The following is a 23,897-nucleotide window of genomic DNA, read 5'->3' on the forward strand; positions in this document are numbered from 1 at the left end:
ACTCCCTCCTGGCTGGGCACACTCCCTCCTGGCTGTGCACACTCCCTCCTGGCTGTGCACACTCCCTCCTGGCTGGGCACACTCCCTCCTGGCTGGGCACACTCCCTCCTGGCTGGGCACACTCCCTGGCTGTGCCCATACAGCCGCAGGACTCTGGTCTTTGAGCCCAGTGCTGAACATCATCACTCAGCTGATCACTGAGCATCATTTCTGTCTGCTCTAACTTCATCCTCCTCTTCTTTCTGACACTGAAACTAGACATCATTTCTTCTGAACTCAAATATGGAGAGGCTGATCTCCTCTATTATTTAGACTTGGGGAGAGAGAAAGGGGCCGAGTCCAACTAAGCTCAGGCAACTCATGCTTGCTGCTCAAGCACATGTTCATATTGACCCAGCCCTTACCCACAGAAGTCAGTGAAGCAGTGGAGACCTTCAGGTGTCGGTGGGAAAGCCTCCGGTGAGGGCTGGGAGCCCTGAAAGACAGACCATGGTCATCCTGTTAGGAAATCTACTCAGAGATGGACAAATGAGATGACTGTACAGACTCTCAGGGTCACCCCAGAGCATCATCTATGGCACACACAAGGGTCCTCTGACTGTCACCTTGGGAGCATGTTAGATGGTTGAATTCCCAGGCTGTACCCCAGTCTCCCACATCAGAGCCCCTGGGAGGACTAATGGCTCAGCAAGTCTCTATGCCATTCTGCTTCCCACTCAAGCTATCCAAGCCCACTCTCAAGGAATGGAACCTTACTTAACTACAGTAGTTACTCTCTATAAGGACCCAGACTTTATGCTAGAGCTATCTTGTGGGAGCCTTACCAAACATACATGGGGTCTGGCAGAGACACAGATAATCTGTTTTTGGAAGAGAAAATAAAAGCACAATTTCACTGCCCTGCAAAACATGGAGCTCTTTTTAAAGACGTATTTTAATTATATATGTGTGTGCCTGTGTGTGCAGATGCATATGGAGGCGAGAGGCATCAGGTTCTCCTGGGACTGGAGTTACAGGTGCTTGGGAGTCACCTGATTTGGGGAGTGAGAACCAGTCTCAGGTCCTCTGTAAGAACAGTGTGTGCTCTTGACTACTGAGTCAACTCTCCAGCCCCATGAAGCTGTCTTATGTCTGATTTAACTGTTTTATTTGGCCTTTTCCACCCCCTCTCACATTAATTATGCAAGTATATTCATTTCTTATATCCTCCTTGGTATTCACTCCGCTCTTTTGCCTCTACCCTTAATTAACAGATGAAGACGCTCACTCTGTCCTATGATAATTACCCTCTTACATGTGGTGTTGCCTGTCAACCCCAGGCCTTGTTGCACTTGCTAGGCAAGCACCTTCCCACTGACCTGTATCCCCAGCCCCGAGGATTATCTTTTAAACTTATTAAAAGTGTTATCTTGACAACCTTATTCCAGCTAGATCAATTCACGGACCCCTGATGAGGGGAACAGGGGCAGTGACATCCCTGTGATGGTGATGCTGTGTCCCTCCCAAAGATTCCAGGAGGGACCTGCTTTGGCCACAACAGGATTCTATAGTTAAAGATCCACACCTTCCAGGCTTCTGTGGGAATTCCTGGGCTGATATTATGGAAGGTTTTCATGCTATGATGTCTTTATTTTTCTTAAATTCTAGCAGTGTGTACAGAGCCAAATCCAAGAGTAAGAACACCATTTTGGGAAAGAAGATAATGGTGAAAAAATCCTAGGTTCTCTTTCCCATTTTGAAAAAGTGCTTGATAATGTGTACTTTTATTTTTGAGATAAAGTTTCTTGTATCCCAGGGTGGATTTGAACCCCTCATATAACCAAGGATGACCTTGCACTTCTGATCCTCTTGCTTCCTCGTGATTTCTGGGGTTACAGGTATGCCCCCATCATACCCAGGTCATGTGATACTGGGAATCAAACCCAAGACCTAACACAAACTTAGCAAGAAGTACTCTACAAACTAAGCCATATCCTCAGCCCTCTTTGACAGCATCTTCATCGATAAAGTGATTCAGAGAAAAAGAAAGAAGAAAGTATTTCTAGAAATGCAGCTATTTGATCCCCACAAAGCATTGCTCGTCCGCCTGGGCTGCATACCTGTTGACTAGGTTTTTGTCAGTCTCTCCTGCAGGTGAACTGGCATCCCCCGTCAGGATGATTGTGGGAGGGCTGGGAAATGGTCCTGCAGAGGGAGAGTCCTGGTGGTTTCGAGCAAAACACAAATGGAGTTAGGCCTGGGCTGGGTTGGGGACATGCAGGGCCTGGAACTGCGGCATTTCCAACAGTGTGACTCCCAAGGCTATTGTCACAGATCACCAACTCTGTATATTGGTTTGCCTGTTTCAGCTTCATTAAGATATAATTCAGAAATGGAAATCACATATATTCAAAGTGTGATGTTTGCTGTGAGTGTAGAGTGTGACATGGCTACAAATGAATTAATGAACATACTGACTAACTCAGTTTCTCTCTCCCTCTCCCCCTCCCCCTCCCCCTCCCTCTCCTCCCTCTCCCCCCTCTCCCTCCTCTCCCTCCCCCCCCCCCCCCCTCCCTCTCCTCCTGTCTCTCCCCATCCCTCCCTGTCTCTCCCCATCCCTCCCCGCCTCTCTCCCTACATGTGGGGGTATGTGTTGCCATGTGGGTGCCAGGAATCAAAGCCATGCTCTTAATTGCTGAGCCATCTCCCCAGCCCCTTGTTTCCTGCTTTTGGAACATCCCTTTAAACCAGCACTTCTTAGAGCCCGTGGTGGAGCTTTAACAAATTCCCAGCATGCACTGGTGCTGAAAAGATTTTATTTTAATTCACTGACACTCTGACTACTTTCCAAAGCAATCAACAAGAACCAAGCGCTTGGCTCCCACTCATTTTCTTACAACTGAGAATAAGAAATTCCAGGTTCATGTTTCTGCATAAGAACTGTGGTCCAAAGGATTCTAGCCTGGCCTGTTCCACTCATTCAGGCCTATGGACCCAAGCACTTCTGCTGTGGCCCCTCTGGTGGTTCAGCCTGGCCTGCCTTACTGGAGTACAAGACATTGAGCTTTGGAACCTCTCTGACTCTCTTGTTCTTGCTCACGTGTGACTCTTGCCATGGGAAGGCTAAAATTCATTTTTCTACCCACAGTTCTATCACAGTTTCTACCATGCCCGTGATGGAGTTTTCACAAACTCCCAGCATGCACTGGTGCTGAAAGGGAGACTTTATTTTAATTCATTGACACCGACTCTTTTCCAAATCAATCAACAAGAAAATTCAGCTAGAGAAACCCGAAAGCATAAGACTGCGGAGCTGAGGGCTGTGGTGCCCCAGGAGATAAAATAGGCACTTCCTCCCTCTAGTGGCCCATGGTTGGCACCAGGCTAAGCTGTTTGTCCTCACACCCTGTGGAGCTGTGACCCCTCTAGGACCGGCTTTGAGAGGTGCTGGCTTAAAGGGCTGTTCCAGAGCTTCATTCATTTCACCTCTCCAAGGACAGAAAAAGAGAATGAGTCTTGAGACTGGACACCTGTACACATAAAACTAAATTTTACAAAAAGAGAGGAAAACTGAGTTAATTTCTTTCTCCACCTCTTGTCCCCTTTCCTGGCCTTTACTTCACACATCACACACTCTGGACATCCACTTGAGTACCTTCCTGCCCAAGCCCTCCTTAGCCATCGCTTTATCTCTCTGTGTAGCCATTCATCCATCTATCCACCAATGAATGAATTTATTTGTGTCTCTTCTCATCCACCCATCTCTATGGATCTACATAAATGCTTGTGTTCGTTCATGTCTCTTCCCCTGTCTACCTATTTATTCATATCCCTGTCTCTCCCTTACATTCATCCATCCCTCTCCCTAAACATCTTCTTTATCCATCAGTAAATTCATCCATAAATTTTTTCCCTGGATATCCATTGATTTATCCATTCATACATCTCTTATCCATTTATCCGTCTGTCCATCCCTTTCTGTCTCCCTATCTACTCACCAATTAACCATCCATTTATCCATTAATCTTTCCCATTCTGCCCATTCATCTATTCCTCTATTTCTCTTTGATCAATAAATCTAGCAATCCATCTCTCTTTACTTCTTTCTCTACTATCCATCCATTCATCCATATGCTGTCCCCCAATCTATCACCAACCTAACCATTTATTTCTCTCTCTCCTCCCACATCTATCCCCATACTCCCTGTAGCTCCTCTTAGTCATAGTCTGCAGACTGTCTTAATGCCTGCTTTATATCTGACTTGCACCAGTTTACAAACAAGTGTTGTGAGGAAAGGCCTTTCCTGAGGTGAGAGGGCAGCTATGCTGGGAGTGGCAAGATTCTCTTCGTGCTCATGAAGTTTGTGAGCACATACACACCCCTAACCCCTACTCTATCCATTTATGCAGCAAACATTTCTGGAATGCCCACTGTGGGTCTATGCCTTGACTGGGGAGACACAGATGATGTAAGCAAATCTGAGATACTTTCTGCTAGCAGATGGGATGCAGAGGAAGGGGTGGAAGGCCCATCCCCTGTAAGCCGACATCTATAAGGTTAGCAGCCTTCGAGACACTGGAGGGAGCTGCTTTCTGGCTGGCATTTTCTCTGCCTTCTGGGACTTGCTGGGACCACAGGCACCCTTACTTAGAGAGGGCACAGAGCAGGAGTGACTATCCTGGCAGGCAAAACCAAGCCAGAAGTGACAAGTGCTACACATATAATCATGAACACATACATACTCTCAAGCTGCTCACAACCCAAAAGGATTGAGGTCAACAGGAGAAAATCCCTCTAATATCCTGGTAGACATTCTAGAAAGATCTTCTCTCTCTCTCCTGTCATTGTATTTAAAATATATAAGTCATAAAATAGAAGTGTTCTTTCACTAATTGGCTTACAGAATGGTTGAACAGACTGGGAACTTGTAGCTTTCTGCCAAGCTGTATTGTAGGACCATTCCTGAGGAATACAGACTGTTTTCTTTTCTTTACTCTAGACTGGAAATGAGTGTAGAGTACATTGCCAGAGGACACTCAGGAGAAGTTTGTCAAGCTTTGTGTAGTACAAATACCAACCCTTCTCTCACTTGGAGCTCCTAAGAGAAGGGAAAGATCCTGAGAGCTTGATTCTGGCAATATGTTATTGAATACAGAATACAGGATTATATTATATAGAATATGGGCAAACTCCTGGCTTGGAGACTGTAAGAGCCTTAGACTCAAGGGTCACCACATTGGACCGTAATTTCTTCTTACCAGATATGTGACCTTAAACAAGTAACCTTGTGTCTTGGTGTCTTGATCACCTTATCTAGCTTACAGAGTTTCTATGAAAATAAAACAGGTTGAGTGGAGCTCAGCGTTAAGAGTGTTTGCCACTCTTCCAGAGGACCTGAGTTCAGTTCCCAGAACTCCTGTCTAAAAGTTCACAACTGCCTGTAACTTCAGCTCCAATGAATCTGATGCCTTCCTTTGGCCTCCAAAAGCACTCTGCACAAATACACACACACACACACACACACACACACACACACACACACACTAAATGCTTAAAAATTAAACAAATTGATATGGAAATAGTTTCAAAATAAAATAAAAGATCCCTAGTTATATTTAAATTTCAAATTTCAAATGCATAGAGGACAGATCTTGGGATTGTGTCCCAATATTGCATAGACATAACTATTTTCATTCACAAAATCTTAGCCCCAGATGGAAAGGCCATGGAACCACCCTTGGCACAGAGCAAGGCTCAGTATTTCCTTCACAGCTGAGCTTATCACTTTGGAATTTGATTTCTGGGAAAGTGATATTCTTGATCTTGGGGCTGGTTGATAATTTAGAGCTAAATCAGGAGTTCATTAAGGCATCAGACTGGCCCTTCTGCTAACAGAGCCAACAAGCATACCAACCTGCCATCACCACCCAGGACATTTGGTCACAAAAGCTCTGCCAGTCATCTTCACCTGGCTCCACTTCCCTCTCACCAACTTCTCAAACAAGAGATGTCCCATGTGGGTCACAGACACAGAGGAAAAGATCAAATCCTCAGACCTCTTGCACCTTAGCATTGTCCCAAACCCTCATGTTTTCTCGTTCGGCCCATCAATTCCACATGTTACTCAGCAGCACACTAGGGGTAATGTGATGGTTTGAATACAGGAGTGCTAGGGAGTGGCACTATTTGGAGGTGTGGCCCTGTTGGAGTAGGTATGGCCTTGTGGGAGTAGGTGTGTCACTGTAGGTGTGGGTTATAAGACTCTCATCCTAGCTGCCTGGAAGTCAGTATTCCGCCAGCAGCCGTTAGATGAAGATGTAGAACTCTCAGTTCTTCCTGAACCATGCCTGCCTGGATGCTGCCATGTTCCCACCTTGATAATAATGGACGGAACCTCTAATGCTGTCCTTATAAAAGTTGCCTTGGTCATGGTGTCTGTTCACAGCAGTAAAGCCCTAACTAAGACAGGTAATAATTCCCGCTATCCTCTGATAATCATGAAAAGAAAATGAGAAGATGAAAAATCTGTCTATTGAAAATATTACTTTGCCCCAGGGCCACACCAGACAGTGGAAGACACACCTTCTCACTGTGCCTCGATGCTTCTCCATTTGTCACTTTGCCTTTGTTGAGACCTCCCTGGTTTCTGATGTCCTTCAGACAATCTTCTCTTAGCCCTCCACACTGCACACTTCTCCCCGGGGGAGGGGGCGATAGGGGGGGGGGTGTCTCTTCTTCCAAGGAACCCTGAATCCAGACGAGCAGAACACACAGCAGGAGGGAAGCAAGCTGGGACAGCATTGCTTTGGGGCTCTTGTCCCTCTTCCTGGTCTGTGGACCCAGTCTCCCCAGGGATCTGTCTCTCTTCTCTGGGGGTGAGCCAAGCTCTGTGGGGCCGTGCCACCTCCAGCTAGTTCACCCCGGTCATAAGCAGCGGGTCACACTTCATTTCCCTCTAATAAATCTTATAGAAACATTTAAATGTTTATTTCACTCATAAGTTCCCAAGGGTACATGATAGTTTCCTATGCTCCTGAGCACAAGGGATAAATATAGAACGATGTCATAGATGGGAATATGAGCTTCAAATCTTCAATATCACATGACTAGGTCTGGCCTAGGACTCTTTAGGAACAGCTCCAGGTCTATCCCAGGCAAGTGTGAGGAGTGTGGTGCCTATAATGACTTTGGGTGACAGTGAACAGGGACCCTACTGCAACCCTGTGAACAGGAGAGGAGCTAGATGGACCTACAATGAAGTCTCAGCGGGGTGACCCCCCCAGGGAGGTATTTTATTTCTCTGATCTTGGTGTTTATGAACATCAAATGGGGCTAATACTCCCCTAGACTGGCTTTAAAATAAACACAGATAAAGCAGTAAGAATGGTGACAGGGCAGAGCTGGGAGGAGGATGCACAATGTTTGACCACATCCGCAGTCTATCTGTTATAGCCTGGAAGGCAGGCAGCGACTCTCTTGAGGGGGGAATTTGTGCTCCTAAGACAAAATAAAAAGATTCTCAAGGGGACTCACAAGTAAATGGTCATTCCAGTGTCAAGTCCTGAGGCCATGGGAGAGAGGGTAAGGGCTTCTGTGGGTCTTGTAGCTCCTCCATGTAAAGCAGGAGGAACATTTTTGCCCCACAATCCTGAAGGCTTGCAGCCTAATCTATGTGCTCATTCTGGCTCTATCAGTCTCTGTCAGTGTCCACTCAGCTCCCAGAGGGCAGAGATCCATAGTCATCAGATCTTCCTGCTCTCCTTAGCCTTGGTCTTACTCTCAGGCTATCACATGTGGATCAGTACACAAAGGGAATTGACCATGCTTTGCAAAATGTCACTCAGTCAGCCAGCCAGCCAGCCTCTCATCCTGCATCATCTTCAGTCCTCCCCTCTGGATGCTATTCTTTCTTCCTCTCCTCAATCTAAATATTCAGCTACCCAAACTGTAACACAATCATCCATCCATCTATCCATCCATCCATCCATCCATCCATTCAGCCAGGCATCCATCCATGCATTATCCATCCATATATCCAATCATCCAGCCAGAATCAATCTTCATTCCTTTTTTCCTCCCTCTCCCTCTCCCTCTCCCTCTCCCTCTCCCTCTCCTCTCCTCCTCTTGTCCTTCTCTTACTCCTTCCCTTCCTTCCTTCCTTCCTTCCTTCCTTCCTTCCTTCCTTCCTTCCTTCCTTCCTTCCTTCCCTCCCATCTTCCTTCCCTAAGATCTTACCATACTCTAGGTCTGTGCTAAGAGTAGAGATAGATGTGCAAATGATGTGACCCCTGACCCCAGGCTGCTCACATACCGTTTAGGAAGAGACAGAAATAGCACAAGCCACTCTGTTGCTCACAATGGGAACTGAGGATGAGCCACCATAATATGCATTCCTGACTGTGATCACCATTTCTGAAATGCATTCTACTTTAATTGAAGCACTCCTACAGCTTCTCTCTTTGTGCTGTGACAGTTGTCTTGACTCTTCTTTTCCAAGCCTCCTCTCCATATAACCCTGGAAGATGAACGGTCAGTACTGGCTCTGCACACCTGAGGCCACTGGTGCTCAGTACAGTGTCTTTACTGGCAAGAGGAGGCAAAGAAGACAGGATCACATATGCAAAGAATCTTCAGTTTGAATCTACACTTAATTGTGGCATGGCTATGTGACCTTTGACTAACATCTTAGGTCCAGTGCCTTCATCTAGAATAGGCTGGAGATGATAATATCTAGCTTGGACCCATGAATAGCAGGTGCCAACAACTGTTACCATTAAGTCCTACACCAGATCCTAATGCTTTATTTAAACTTCTGTGAAGATATTTCATTTTAGATCTTAACTGAGACCACTTAAAAGGATGTGATGACCTAAGTGGGTGCTACAGTTCAAATATAAAATGCCCCTCACTGCTCCCAGGTCTAGGTCCCCAGTTGATGGTCCTGTTTTGGTGGGTATTGCAAACTTCAGGGGAGTGGAGCCTAACTAGAGGAAGCTAGGTTAGCTCACCAATGTCCTAGAAGAATCTACCTTGTCACCACCCTTTTCCTGTCAAGCTTTCCACTTCCTGTTCATCATGGGATGAGTGGCCTTGCTCCACCACATTCTCCCTGCTGTGATGTTCTCCCTCACTCTGAAACCAGGAATAACAGGAACAAGAGATCATAGGTTGAAACTTCTAAAACCATGAGATGAAGAAGAATACTTTCTAAGTTGGTCTCGGGCATTTTAATCATAGACACAGAAGACAAATTATGGCAGTGAGGCATCTCAAGGAGGATGATGCTGACATCCCAGGTGGGTGGCAGAAGTACTTCCTTCCAGTTCTAGCGATGGATCTGTACATGACTCACCTGGGTGCTCACAGCTATAAATGAACAACAGCTGCCCCCTGGTATTGTGTAGCTACCTGTGCTGAGGACATACAACAGTGCTGGCTTGAAGGAAAATGGGATGAGGGTTCTCACTGGGTGATTGTAGAAGTACATCTCTGCTCCACAGGGTCCTTACAAGATTACAAGGATTATATATACGCAGCACTAATTTCATCTCTACTTCATTCTGACAGAGGGTTGGTTATTTAAGTCTTGTAAGACTTAGTATTAATTGTCAATCTGACATAATTGAGGGTCATCTGGAATGTGAGGCCTGAATGTGAGGCTCAGGTACTCTGCTATGCTGCTTACACCTATAAGCCTGGACCCAAAAGCATTCTTTTTTTTTAAAAGATTTATTTATTTATTTATTTATTATATGTAAGTACACATAAGCTGTCCTCAGACACTCCAGAAGAGGGAGTCAGATCTCGTTACGGATGGTTGTGAGCCACCATGTGGTTGCTGGGACTTGAACTCCTGACCTTCGGAAGAGCAGTCGGGTGCTCTTACCCACTGAGCCATCTCACCAGCCCCCAAAAGCATTCTTGGTCTTCTATGGAACTTTCTGGCTGCTTAGGGGGTGTTACTTTGTCATCTCATCTTACAAGAGGCCAGACCAGTGTGATGGGCTAAGAGCTCCAACTGCCTGAGGGTAAGGACTACATTGACCCCAACAGAGAGAAAGAACTTCTGATGATACTATGGTGATGTTTACTGGGGCCTCCAATTCTGATTCCAAGAAGAGGAGCCTGGGGGCTTTAAGACCAGAGGAAACAAGTCTCCACGAAGGGATTACCTCCTTAGAGCCTATATCAGGTACATTTGTCACTACTGTTCCAAAATTCCCAAACAGAGGTAGTTTAAAGAAGGAAGGGGTGACTTTGATGCATGGCTTGGGGGTGCAGTCTGCCACGGCTGAGAAGCATGGTGGCAGGAGTGTGTGCTGACTGGTCATACTGCACGGATTGTCAGGAAGCAGAGAGCGGTGGATGCTGGTGCTCCGCTCACCGTCTCCTCTGACTCATTCTGGGAGCCCAGCCTATGGGACGGTGCCGCCTACATTCAAGTGCATCTCCCGCATCAGTTAAACTCTCTGGAAACACCTCACAGATACACCCAGAAGCATGTTTCCTAGGGGACTCTAAATCCCAACAAGATAATGATTAAGGTTGACCATCACAGGGCCGCACCCAGAGACCTGCTTCTCCAGAGCCTATCTCAACCTCATCTCAATTATTTATAAACTGGGGACAGGAAAGGGAGGTAATACCCCTGATTAGCCGATCTTCAATCACAAGAGTTTCTGTGTGACTGGACAGTAATGGCTGTTGGGAGCATCAAAACCTGAAGCACACAACAGATGCCTTGGGAGCACTGGAGTGCCTCAGAGCTGTGGCCTAGGCTGGGTTTAGTTTGGCAGAGTGTGTTTTGGGGAGTCAGAGAGCCACATTGTGCTATTTTATCATCTGACTGAAGGAGAATGAAGTCAGCAAATACCTTTTTTTAAAAGATTGATTTATTTTTATTTATATGAGTATACTGCAGCTGTCTTCAGACACACACTAGAAGTGTGCATCAGATCCCATTACAGATGGTTGTGAGCCACCATGTGGTTGCTGAGATTTGAACTCGGGACCTCTGGAAGAGCAGTCAGTGCTCTTAACCACTGAGCTGTCTCTCCAGCCCAGCAAATACCTTGAAAAGGTTTTTGACCTGAGCTTGTGTTCCTGAGGGGACAGTTGTAGAGGAGGTTTGGTAAGCCCTTCTGCCACAAGCTGCAGTGCACTAAAAGTTAAATCTGTTACTTTGGATGCAAGACATAAAGTAATCAACCCAGAAAACCCTCTTCTGCCTTCGGACTTACATATTGCCAGATGGTGCTATGCAGGATACTGGGGGAGAAAAGACACCAACCATCTTACCCAGTAATGTACCTGCACACTACAATACTGGCCTGCCTGGCAAGATGTGTCCACTGATGGAATAGTGGTATAATGATTATGAGGGTAGCAATCCTTTCTGATTGATGTGAGCCCTGATCTCCAGGATGAATGTCATGCCAGGTGCTATAAACCTGATCAAAAGTCCATGACTTAGGGAGATCGATCGTAGATCACAGAATAGAACTTACTGTTGTTTTACTAAATGGTCATACACTCTAACTGCCTTCTAAATATGTATGCTTATGTCCATAGATTTGTGCTGCTCTCAATTTTACAGAGAAGGTTCTTTTTGCAGCAGGTGGTGGTTAACGCAGAGACTCATAATTGGTCAAGGTGCCGAGTATAAGTAACTGTGAGTGCTCAGCTGTCAAGGGGTCATCTTGTCAACCTCCCACCATCCAAGGCTCAGGGAACATCTCAGAAGGGGGTGGGGGGTGTAAGAATCAGTAGGTGGAAAGGGAAACTATAAAATGCTAACCTTTAGCATGACATGGTTGTTGAATACACCAACGCACAGCGGCTGTGCTTACCTGCACAAGACCTTCATAAGAGCAAGCCAGTCAAAATTCCAACATGGTTAGAGAGGGACTCCCTCACCTTTAGCGGAGGAACTACTGTGAGTTGATAGCTATGAAAGAGTCATTCTCTATCTGGAAAGCAGATGCTAGCAAGTTAGCCATGCCTTCTTGTGCATATGGAATAAGCCTCACTAAGCAGACTTGGGTAATTCTTAATAACAAAAGGAGACAAGAAATGGGAGAGAGATAGATGGGCACTATGGAGAATTAAAGGAGGGAGTGGTGGGTGGATAGGATCAAAATACATTATATAAATGTGGGACGTTTTCCAAAGAGTAAATTTTTAATCTAAAGCTAAACATATGAATACAGCTCAGTAGTTTCCGGTGCCTGGATGCCTGTTATCATCAAGTGGCTTTGTGTGCAGGGAGGTGGAAGACAGAGGTGGAGTGGTGAATGCTGGAGCTGACAACAGGAAGCCAGATGCTCTGTCCATGAGCTCGAGCAACCTGTTCCTAGAGACTTGTAGAAACCCTCAAAAGAGAAGAGAACTTGGACAAGTGGAACCCAGGCTCTTACTGACAGGAGCCCCTATACCCCAAGTGTGCCAAGCACCTCTGAGGATGCATACTGTCCCAATGAGTCAGCTTCCTAAGTGGTTCCTGGTCATAGCTCAGGAAAGTACTGATGACTTGGTCACACTGCATCTGGAGTATGTGGCTGCACAGTGAAGAAGAACAGGTCTGCATGCATTCTCCATGCTTTCTGCTCCAGGTCCCTGCCCGACTTCCCTCAGTAATGTACTGATACTTAGAAGTGAAACATAAAATAAACCCTTTCCTCCCCAGGCTACATTTTGTTGTGATGTTTATCACAGCAACAAAAAGCAAACTAAGACATAGGGTTCCTCTAGCTGACAGCCTGTCATTCTGTGGTCCCCAAAGGTCCAAGGTATGTGTCCCAACAGCTTCAATTCAGTCAGCACTCTGTGTCCTTGCCTGGGCCTGGGCCCCAGAGAACGCATATGGCTGAGAACGCACTGCAGAGTCATTGCCAGAAGGCTTCACTTCACTGTAGGGATAGATTACGAATTCCAATTAGCAGTTGCAGTGAAGAGAACAATCTAGCTCTCCGACTTCAAGGGTTTTGTTGTGAGGACTCAGGCTAGTGGTGGGAAACAGAGGCTTGGGACTGGAGTATTCAGAACTAGGGCTGGACCCCAGGGAGCTATAAACTTGGAAGGATGCTCTGTTCCTTGCCTGTTTTACAGAGTGGGAATTTACACAGAACGGGAACTTCCGGCTGAACCCTGGCCAGCCTTGCTTTCCTGGCTGCCTGACTTCTGTACTCTCAGGGAGTCAGGCTTCTTTCTGCCCCTGGAGGTTCCAGCTAGCTTGGGATAGCTGAACCTCCCCTGTGGCCGTGCTACCTCAGGAGCCCAGTGTGAGCAGAGTCTCTTTATGAGCCATGCCTATCTGGCTTCCGGAGAACTCAGAGAGGCCCAGAGCCTGGTAGCAAGACCAGAAAGTAAAAGAATGAAAATCTCATGTGGACCTTGAACCTCTGTGCAAGGGTATAAATTGCCTCAGGGCTGAGCTGAGCAGGCTGAACAGACGTGGCAACAGCTGACCCTTGTTCAAAGTAGCATACAGGTAACCACGGGGACTCTAACAATCAGGAATCTAACAGCCTTGGTTCTAGGTCTCTGGATGAGGATGCAGAGGAGCTGGAATTCAAGGCCAATGTGGTCAGACCACAGAGAGCACAGTCTTAAACCCTGTTCTCTGTCTTCCCTGAGGGACCTGGGCCTCCTGGATCCCATTTGGCTTGAGTCCCTCAAGCATCCTCCTCCAGATTCCAGTGCTGCCTCAGCCATTGCAACTTGCAAAAAATGTCAGGATATCTTCAGATTCCTACAAGCCCAGAGACAGAATCACAGCACCTGAAAAGCCTTCAGAGACCATCAGAACCCATCTCATTATTCTTTAAATATTAGTTTTGGCTCCAGGTCACGGGTAGGCGTAGCTTGTGGGGAACTGGCTTTCAGGGTTCCTACTGGCCAATCAAGGGACTTAACCATTGACTCTACAGCTAGCACATGGGTTCCTCCCAATGCTGTACCTCTAAGAAGCTTCACCCAGGCCCTGGTCCTCATGCAGCTGGACCAACAAGCAGGTAACAGCCATGGGGGTAACAAGGGGGTGGCTTAATAAGGTTTGAAAGTACTTTAAAATATATTTACTTTTCTTTTTAAGTGTGTGTGTGTGTGTGTGTGCGCGCGCATGAATGTGTAGGCCAAAAGAGGGCATCAGATATCCTGAAGCAGGAGTTGCAGGCAGTTCTGGATGGATGCTAAGAACTGAACTCAGGTCCTCTATAAGAGCAGAACCCTCTCTTAAATGCTGAGAGCTACAGACTCCTCCTATTCTTCATCTAGGGATGAAGCTGTTTCTTTGCTAATCTTTTATTATACTTAGTTTAGGAGTGCTTTTGTTTGTAGGCGGTCTCTGTGCTCACAGGCAGGTACTAGGGGAACCTGGAATGTCAAACACACAGGGTTGTTCCTTGGAAAGAATGGATGTATGACCTGTTATCTGAACACAAGGCTGGGAGCAGCCTTTGAGTTATATGTATGCCCTAGACAACACTAGAATCTCCTTAAAGACCCTTATTGAAAGCTTGTTTTTCTCAATCTATAAACCCATTTAATGGATGGTGTCACATGTACTTTACAAAGAGTTTCTGTATAGTCACATCTGAACTTTATTTAGCTTCATTTGTGCTTTATTGTACATACAGGGTTGAGTTATCATCACTAGGGAACTTTTCACCAAATTGTGCTGTGCTTAAATATGCCCAGAATAAACCACTCCAAGTCAGACCCTGAAGTTTGAACCAACATAGCTACTTAGTCATGTTCAACTAAACTACCTTCTTGTTGCCCAGAGATGGTTATTCTGGTGGCCTTGGTGGTCATCAAAACCCACATTTAACTGGGAAAATTGCCTAGGATTTTGGATCCAGGTTTTGCACAAGAATGTGAGTTTGGCGTGGTACCATTGTTAGTGAGGGGGCCATAAGGATCAGAGATGACCACTATCAGAAGAACACAGAACTGACAGGGTTAAAGAAAGCTGGATTGGAGCAGCCACATTTGAATCTGCTCACCAGTGTCTGCCTTCTGCTGTGACTCCCTTCCCCTTCCCCCAAACCCCCAGCCCTCAGCTGCCTTGAGGGTTGCTAAGGAACAGCATCCACTATGGCTCAAGATGCCCCAGGATGGTTGTGGAGCTTTCCCTAGAACCTGGAGCTATGGTTTGCAGATAGAGAGATGGGAGTTTAACTCTGTTTTTTTAGATGTTCAAGGAAAAGACACTCCCTCACCCCTAAGCTGCCAAGTTCACATCTTGAGCTCATGAACCTTGGAATACAAGTAACTATTCATTTCTAAATGATTGCTTAGTCCCCACCATTTTAATATGTAAGAAAGTAAACGCCGTCACAACAGAAAAGCATTCACTAGGGACCTGCCCATCTGGAAAAATGGCACTCACTCACTCACACGCTCTTCTCTTGCTTAGCAAGCCTGTTTCATCTGGCTCTGGTCAGCGTGGGACCATGGTCAGATGCAATAGGATAGCACAAGCTCAGCGCAAACCAACTCTAAAGTTCAAGTCAAAGTAAATAATGTTGGTGACCTTCATAAGCACGGCCTTTAATCTGAGAGGATCAGATGGAGCCGGGCCAGTGACCAGATAAAGAAAATATGATAGTGATGGAAAGATAGGTTCTTCAGGAGAGAATGACTTCAGCATCTTGAGGAGATGGGTATAGACTTACACTTTAAACATTCTCTTGATGATGTTGCTATAAAACAAGATGTAAAGAATGTGGGGTCATGCAATTGCATTGTTTGCTTAACAGAAAAAAGAATGAGCAGAGGCTGGGGAGATGGTCCAATCAGAAAGTCCCTATTGTGTAAGCGTGAGAACTTGAGGTTTTATCCTTTAGCACCCATACAAAAAAGGACAGGGGTAGCATGAGAAGCAGTCAGGAAGACCCTAGGGAATTCTGGCCAGCCAATTTTACTAAATTAATGAGCTACGGGTTCAGAGAGAGACCCTGCCTCACAAAAATAAAGTGGAGACCAGTAGAAAGCATTCAACATCAACCTCTGGCATGAATACACACGTGTACACTACATATACACAACTAAAACAAAACGAGTGATAAGCCAACAGCAAAATGCTCGACTCTTCCTTCAATCTGAAAATTAACATAATCTATACTTTATGATATATAGAGAGAGCTAAAAATTACTCAATATCATTTGCAAAACAAAGCCTCAACGATACCTTCTTTGCTGTTATTTGTCTGGGGTTTTTTGTTTGTTTTTTGTACTTGCTTGCTTTTGTTTTGTTTTGTTTTTTGTTTTTGAGATAGGCTGTAGCCTAGGTTGGTCTGGAACTCATTGTGATCTGCCACCTCAGTTTCCTGAAGGCTGGGACTGCAGGCCACCATACCTGCCTCATTAAGGGTACTCTTAATGAACATTTTAAAACTCATTTTTATTTCCTATCCTTAACTATGAACTTTTGGTATTCATTTTAAGCAGATTGTTTTGAAGCAGCCCTTGGCTGTCTCCTACCCTGTATTTTCTACATCTTTCTCAAGTGTACAAGAAAGCATTTTGGGCCAAGGTGATCTGACTTCTCATAAAGCCTTAGTCATTTACTCTCTAGATGGTTTCACACTCGGGATTCCCGGGACCCTGGCCACTTAGATGAACTCAGGGTAGCAAATTCTTCAGAGGGAAAGCCACACACCTTCCCCAGGCACCCACTGCAGCCTACACTAGTCACCCACTGTGGCCAGTCTGTAAGCTGTGGCCTCAGACAGAATGCTTAGTTTGGCCCCCACCCAGGCTAGCCATGGGCAGGAAGGGGCACTTACTTGGGTCTGGGCTGCCTGTGGCTCTCCAGGGGGCTCCTCATCCTCAGGAATGTGGGGCATGGCAGCCGCCTGGTTGGAGTGGCTGTGCGTGCCTGGAACCTCTGCTGTGCCAACCCCAAAGATGCTCCAAGAGGCTTGGGCTCCGCAGGCTGGGGAGATGCCAAAAGGACAAGTCAAACTCCTTCCCATCCCTGTCCCAAGCTGGGTTCTATTTCCAGGATCCAAGAGCCACAGATGAGCTGTTTGGTTTTGCATCAACACCAGAGATCAGGCGAGGAGAGGCGAGGGGAGGCTGGGAGCAGGCATTGGGAACTGCACTGCCTCCTGCTTTCTGGCTTTGTTTACATGGGCAGAGGTGACCTTTTGCATCTAATTTGGTCCTTACAGTAAACACAGCTACTCCAGAAGAGAAACATTTCAGCTCCTCAAAGCTAAGGGAGGGCAGCTCGCTGAGGTCAGACACCATCTACTGAGCTCCTACGGTTGGCATGGCTACCATTACCAAGTTGACTCCTTGTGATGGCCTTTGATATAGGTAGGCATCAATAGTCCCATTCTATAGGTGAGGGAAGAGCCTCTCAGGTTGGAAGCCACTTGTCCTGAGTCACACAGAAAACTAATTGTTTCTACCTAGGTCTTCCTGATTGGAGGCCTATACCACATAGCCTTTCCTGTGGCCTGTCTCCTCCCCATTGGGTAGAACCAAGGACAGTGCCAATAACTGAGTAACCACTGTGTCACAGGTCCTCGGTGAGTGTCACTACATGCTGGAGCCTATAGAAAAATCCAGAAAGCTCTGCTGTTTCCTATGACATGCTTTCTGTTCCACAGAGAGGGCCTGGAATGTTCCCCAAACCAGAGTGCTGCAATCCAGGTTGGTACAAGGACACACAGCCGTAGCACACAGAACCCTCTGGGCTGGACTTTCTGAGGCAGGAAAAGTGTCTGATTCGTTATGAATATTCAAAATGTCCATTTAAAATGATGTTTGCTTTGTGTTTAAAGAACTGGAGACATTTAGGCCAGGAGCTGTCAAAGACGGTGCCATCTTGGCTTTTGCATTTATTCTAATAGGTAACAGGAGCAGAGTTGAAGTATTTGGGGTGACCCCTGCTGGTCATCTTGAAAATCTCATCTCAACTAAGGTATTCATTCATTCTCTCTCTCTCTCTCTCTCTCTCTCTCTCTCTCTCTCTCTCTCTCGTTTTAGACAGAATTTGACATAACTTCAAGAGTTTGACATGTTGGCTTCCAACTCACGTAGCTGAGGCTGACTGATTCCCCTTTCTCCACCTCCCAAGTGCTAGGATTCCAGGAATATGCCGCCATGCCTGGCTGAATCATTCCTTCTTTCTCCACAAACAAACTTTTTATTAGGTCTGTGCCCATGTTGTGATGGAAAGAGAATGGGTGTGTAGTTTTGGGCCCTCACAGCGTTCTGAGTCCAGTGTTGGATGGCAACTGAAAAACTGATTGGTATAAACACTTCAAAATGAGGAGTTATAAGAACTCAAACAAGAGTCCCTAGCTATGCAGGCTGATTGCATGAGATGTGGTCTTAGGGATGGCTCTATGTTATAAGGGGAGTTTGAGCTGAGCCATAACACAGAAATAAGAGTGGAACTTATCTGTTTGCAGAATAGCCTCGGGGCTGAGCAGAGTAGATGAACTGGCAGAGAAGAAGCCATGCTGGGCTGGGCTCCAAACAGACTAAAAGCTGTGGGGCCGGGACCACGGTGTCTTCCATCCCCAAAGGCTACTGGATGAAAGAACTGAACATCAAGTTTCCCTAAAAGATGATGAGGTCTTTGAATAATTTCATCGTCTTTACTTAGACGTCGGCATCAGGAGTGCTAAGGGACTGCATGGTAATGGGGGGAATCGAGGGAAACACGTTGCTCGCTTTCTCAGGTCACGTCACTGCCTCATCCCCACAAGTCAACCTATCCTAATAGGAACAGTTTCCAAAGTACGGGAGGCAGCCATTTCACTTCCTGTGTAGGTCTTAATCTACACAGAGCATACTGTGTGCTAAGGATTCAGACAAACAAGATCATGTTCAGAAAAGAGAAAGAACATTCTATGAGGGCAAGAATTTGTGTTTAAGAGCTCAAGACTTTAGCCCAGGACAGAGAAGCTGCAACGGAAAAGCAATCACTTCCTAGATATCTAAAAGGTAGTCATGTGGCCCTGAGGTCTCCAGAGAGCAGGTGTATGGCCAGGACTCAAGGGCCAAGTGAGAAGGCAAAGGGACCTTCTAGTAGCCAGAGCCAGTTAAAGATGAAACAGAACAAACTTCAAGGTCAAGAGTTTGCTGTTGCTGGGAGACTTTCAATATTGGCTGGCTTCAGGGGTTACAGGAATGCCAAGCACTGCCATGGCTTTTTCCTACTCTGAAGCCCCAGACTCTATCTAGACACAACCAGCCACAAGGAGCTCCTAGCCCAGGGTCTATTTAGAGATCCTAGGATTATAAAGACCTACCAGAAATATCCCATTCTCTAATCCCCCTCTTCCCTCTCTTGAAGACAGACCTCTGCCATTCCCAGGCCAACCAGAAACAAAATGTCATGAATGAGGTCAGACACACCTGGAGATGCTGAGTGAGGCAGGATGGAGGCTGGCTGCAGTCCCACAGGTGAACAAGATGGAGCTGCTGAGGCTCTGTGGGAACCCCTGCAGCCCTGCTGCAGGCCATCCCCACGCTGCTCAGGTTCCGTGTGCTTTCCCACCCATTATTATAAACTTGCTGCTCAAAATAGCAAGGTTAAAAACCCAGTCAGGCCCCCAGGGTGACATCTGGGGGGTCTGTAGGGGCTAACGGGCATGTGGACCTCATATCCATCATAGCACAGTTTGGATTACAGCCTCCAGGAAGCCATGGTCTGGAGTGCCAGCCCATAAAAGGAGAGAACACTGAGTCATGCTTGTCTCCCTGCCTCCCTTTCAATCCACTTCCAAATATTTCCTGATGCTTCTCCAGCCAGGTCAGGTTATGTGAGTCACGCCAAGAACCAATCGGCTCTTTGGAGTCTATTCATCTGGCCTCTTACCAATAGTTAAACAGAACCTGGTCCATTTTACAGGGAAGAAAACTGAGGCATAGAAGGGAGAAACAAACAAGACAGGGTTCAGTTACCTTTGTACCTAAGACAAACTACCCAAGAGCCTCTGTTGGGATAATCATCCAATCATTCGTGTAGGTGAAGAGGCTAAGGGTCCCTAAACTATCCTTAGATATTTCACTTGCTTCATGAAAGAAAGCAAAACAACATACCTTTAGCATCCATACACCATACACCAGTGAGTACCCAACACTACTGTGTATGGTCACGTGCCATACTTAACCCCTACAAGACAGGGTGTGTGTTTATTTAGTTTTGTTTTTGTGCAATGCTGAAATTGAACCCAAGGCCCTGAACATGCCAAGCAAACGCCAGCCTCACACTCATACCCCAGGAGCAGGGGCTCATGAACCTTTCCTGGAGCTGTCCTTCTCCTGACTGAGCTATGCCTCAGCCCTTCTCTGCGAGCTTTATTACTTTCATCTAATACAATAAAGCACTGAAGCAGGGAGACAGTCAACAAGGCCGTGTAGCTACTAAGTCTGAGTCCAAAGGTGCCATCTTCTCTCTTACCTAGGAGACAGCCAAAAGGCCTTGTGCAAGGCTCCCCTCCAGGAGGGAGAAGTGGGGTATAAGCTCCCGGAGGCAGGGAGGGGAAGTAACACTAAACCTTTAGTTGCCAGGCCAAGTGTCTTCTGAGGGTACAGTAAGGGGTCCAGCTTTGGGAGATGGCTCCATAGGTAAAGTGCTTGCCACACAAGCATGAGGACCTGAGTTCAAATCTCCAGAGTCCACAGAGCACTGGATGTGACAGCAGGCATCCATGATCCCATTGCTTCTAAGGAAAGATGGGGGGAGAAGACAGGAAAACTCAAGAGGCTGGTAGGCCACCTTGCCTGGTGTATGGAGCACAAACAAGAGATCCTGCCACAAACAAGGAAGAAGACTAAACCGTCATTTGAGGTTGGCCTCTGACCTGCAAATGTGAGCTTGCCCACGTGTGTACTTGCTCAGAGAAGGTCCACAGCTTGAGGCTTTATGTCCCTGGTATGTGGTGTAACGTTGTGTTTGTTCACTGTGCAAGGAGGCGGCGGTGCACTCGGCCTCACTTCTTACTTTTCTAGTCACACAACTGTCCAGAGACTTGTCATTGAGCCACTCATGCCAGGAAGCCTCACGCCAAGATCAAAAGTATGGGCTCTGTTCCATAAAGAGCTGCCTTAGAACCCTGCGGGCTGTCAGGGGACAGGCAGTGGGGGAAGGCAGGAGGGCTCTGGCAATGAAGGCCACACTTTATTCTGTTCCCAGCAGCCATCGGGGCTTCCTATGTTCACTGTCTTGGGGAACCTGAAGTATCTAGAGTAGATACAGGAAATTTGGCCCACCTGGTAAGTCCCATGCCTCATTAAGAACCAGGCTATCTTCAATAGTCAGGGGAGACATGAACAGTCTTTACAGAGGTACCCTCAGTGCTCTCAGCCTCCCTGGCAGGTGGCAATGGACGTTCTGACACTGGTAACACAATTAGTCCCATTTGGCAGATGCTAGAGACCTGAAGGCATCATCCATGAATGGCAGTGGCAGGCATGCCAGTATATTGCCTGACTCTGCAGCTCCCTGAGGGACCAAGCCTGCTGGCCTCTCTCAGAGCCTTGTGACTTGCCCAGAAAAGATCAAACCCCTCACTTGAAGCCACAGTGTCCCAGGAGCATGGCGTGCGTGTGTGTGTGCTCTGACTAGCTCTGTTCATCTAGAAGAATTGAGAGGTCCTTGTGGGGAGCAAGGGGTTAAGCAAACCTCATGAACCCCTCTGGGGTGACTCAGGCTTCTCAGAAGGGAGGGCTCTGTTCTTCCAGCTTGGGATTTTTGCTTTCATTTAGCACTCAAAGAATGTGAGTGTGATTAGGTTGCTATTAATATCCAGCCTAGCTTCTCTCTGGACAAAAGGCTGAGGCAGGAGACTGCTTGAAGTAACTGTGCACACACATCTCTCTCAGCCCCTCTACAAACTCAGAGAGGCAGGAGACTGCTTTCCATTGCCACTTTTGCAGATGGGGAGGCGAAGCTGAGGTGGGAGGGTGGATATGACCAAGGCCACACCTATGGAAGGTCAGTGAGCCCCTGCTGAGGCTGGCTGACGGCAGAAGACAAGCCAGTGTCAGAGTAAAGCCTCTCCTCTCGTCCCCCTTCTACTTATGGTCTCACTCACAGCAGAGAGGATCCTCTTTCTTGTCCTCACCCTGGGTGGCCTCAGAGAATGTCCTCAGTCAACTAAGATGATCCTGACTTACTGGACAGAATCTCTATGGCCTGGCCAACTGCAGAGCTGTGTCCTGTGCCCTGAGTGGGCTGGGCATACCTCCTGCATGCTGTAAAAGGATCCAAGAGCTCCACAGATACAGTTGCAAGAGCTCAGCAGATACAGTTGCAACTCTCCTAGCTCTACCTAGCTGCGTCAGTATACCTCGGCCTCTGTTTTCTCATTTGCAAAAAGAAGGTAACCGTGTGGAGCTTTTAGGATTGGTGTAAGAGTTAGAGTCGTAAATGCCTGCGACATGCAGACTTAACATGCTTTCTGGAACTTTCCATGCCTGCTCTGAATAGCCATCTGAGTTCTCCCAGCTGCAGTTACCAAAACCTGACCAAAGAGAAGACTTTCCAAGAGAAGGCTTTCCACAGTAACTGGCACACTTGGGTTGTCTGGACAAATGGATACATGAATGAACACTTATACCATCTGTCTGACAATGGGCTCCCAGACTCTCCCCTGAAAATATATTTGAGTTAATGAGAAGAATGGGAGTAAGGATCGCATCTCCAGCACACATGATTTCTAAGATATTCCCTTGTCTGGGACACCATTCTGGGGTCCTGTTTTCTCTGGCCACACCATCCACTCCTGGGGTGTCTGTAGTGAGCCAGCCCTGCTCAGAATAGGCCAGGCCACACCAGGAAAGTCTGGAACCAGAGTGTTTGTTGGCTGTGTAGGGAGTGAGAGAATTCCTCAAGACAGGAGTGCCACTGAGTTATCTCCCTCAGGTTACTCTTCCTCTTGTGTGTGTGTCTGTGAGGTGTATGTGCGTGTGGGGAAGGGGTGTGTGGACATATGAGGGAGTAGGAAAAGGAGGAGTCTTGGCTCTGTCTTGTCAGCCTCAGACAGAATGGAAAAGGATCTAAAAACAAAAGATGTATCACTCAAGGTCCACCTGGGCAACTTAGTGAAACCCTGTCTTGAAATTAAAAATACAGAAGTGGATAAGTTTGGAGGCAGAGCATTTGGCTAGCATGAGACCTCAGTGTTGATCTTCAGTCCCATAAAGAGAAAACTTAAGAGCTAAATAAGAAACTTGAAGCATTTGCTTCCGTAGCTGGGAAGAATGGTGATTGTATAAAGGCCATATAAAAACCACAAATAACTAACAAGTAGATTTATCAATGTGTGATACAAACTGGAAACAGTCAAGAAAAGTAGAACCACTCACAGTGTGGCTTGGGCAAATTTCCTAGGTTCTCAGATGCTTATTCTCTGTCATTCTCACAGTGACCTCACATGGCAACTGCTTTCCTTGTGGGTTTTGTGATTTAATGTGATTATACAAGTACGGGGGAGGGGAGAAAAAGAAAAAGAAAAAGGGGGAGACAAATTCAAGAAGAAGCAACCCCCCTTCCCCAGGATGATGGGGTGAGGGGAAGACAGTGACAGTGCTGAGGCTGGGGTGTCTCAGAGGGACCAGCTCCCCAGTTCTCTTGGAAGGTGAGCAGCCCATAGTCTGAAGTCTCAAGCCTGTTTCTCAGACAGAACTCTATGGAAGAGATTCCCAAAGAGGTATGTCGAAAAAGACCATGTTCAGGGACATCCTCTGGAGGCTGTGACATCCCATGATTGGGTCAGCCCAGTCATTTCAGTGCCCAGACCTGGGGCAGCCTTGAGAAGAACTCAGTGTGTCCCTGTGATTGTCCATACATTTGTTTGCTACAGCCAGCAATCGCTTACAAACCAAGGCACACCATCTGTACAAGGCACACCATCTGTACAAGGTACACCATCTGTACAAGGCACAC

The 23,897-nt window shown here is 46.8% G+C and overlaps 1 protein-coding gene and 1 long non-coding RNA gene across 5 annotated transcripts in view; one reads left to right on the plus strand and one right to left on the minus strand.

Moving 5' to 3' along the window:
* Mrvi1 (murine retrovirus integration site 1 homolog) overlaps positions 1-23,897 on the minus strand; it is a 114,135-nt gene that overhangs the window by 59,216 nt on the left and 31,022 nt on the right. For 2 of the 4 annotated variants that reach the window (XM_029479807.1, XM_021167038.2), the window contains exons 2-4: positions 16,771-16,919; positions 2,100-2,200; positions 405-475 (exon numbers count right to left, since the gene is read on the minus strand). In XM_029479807.1, the coding sequence (XP_029335667.1) occupies positions 405-475; positions 2,100-2,200; positions 16,771-16,830 (232 nt within the window). In that variant the 5' untranslated portion in view covers positions 16,831-16,919. Of the gene's footprint in view, positions 1-404; positions 476-2,099; positions 2,201-16,770; positions 17,141-23,897 lie in introns of those variants that run through there. The other 2 variants (XM_021167036.2, XM_029479806.1) reach the window with 2 other exon arrangements.
* On the plus strand, positions 13,430-20,231 carry LOC110297930. The gene is made up of 4 exons (XR_002378338.2): positions 13,430-13,469; positions 13,909-13,992; positions 17,158-18,147; positions 19,303-20,231. It is a non-coding gene; the product is annotated as an uncharacterized LOC110297930 (long non-coding RNA).

Source organism: Mus caroli, chromosome 7 (genome assembly GCF_900094665.2).
Source record: "Mus caroli chromosome 7, CAROLI_EIJ_v1.1, whole genome shotgun sequence".
NCBI lineage: Eukaryota > Metazoa > Chordata > Mammalia > Rodentia > Muridae > Mus > Mus caroli.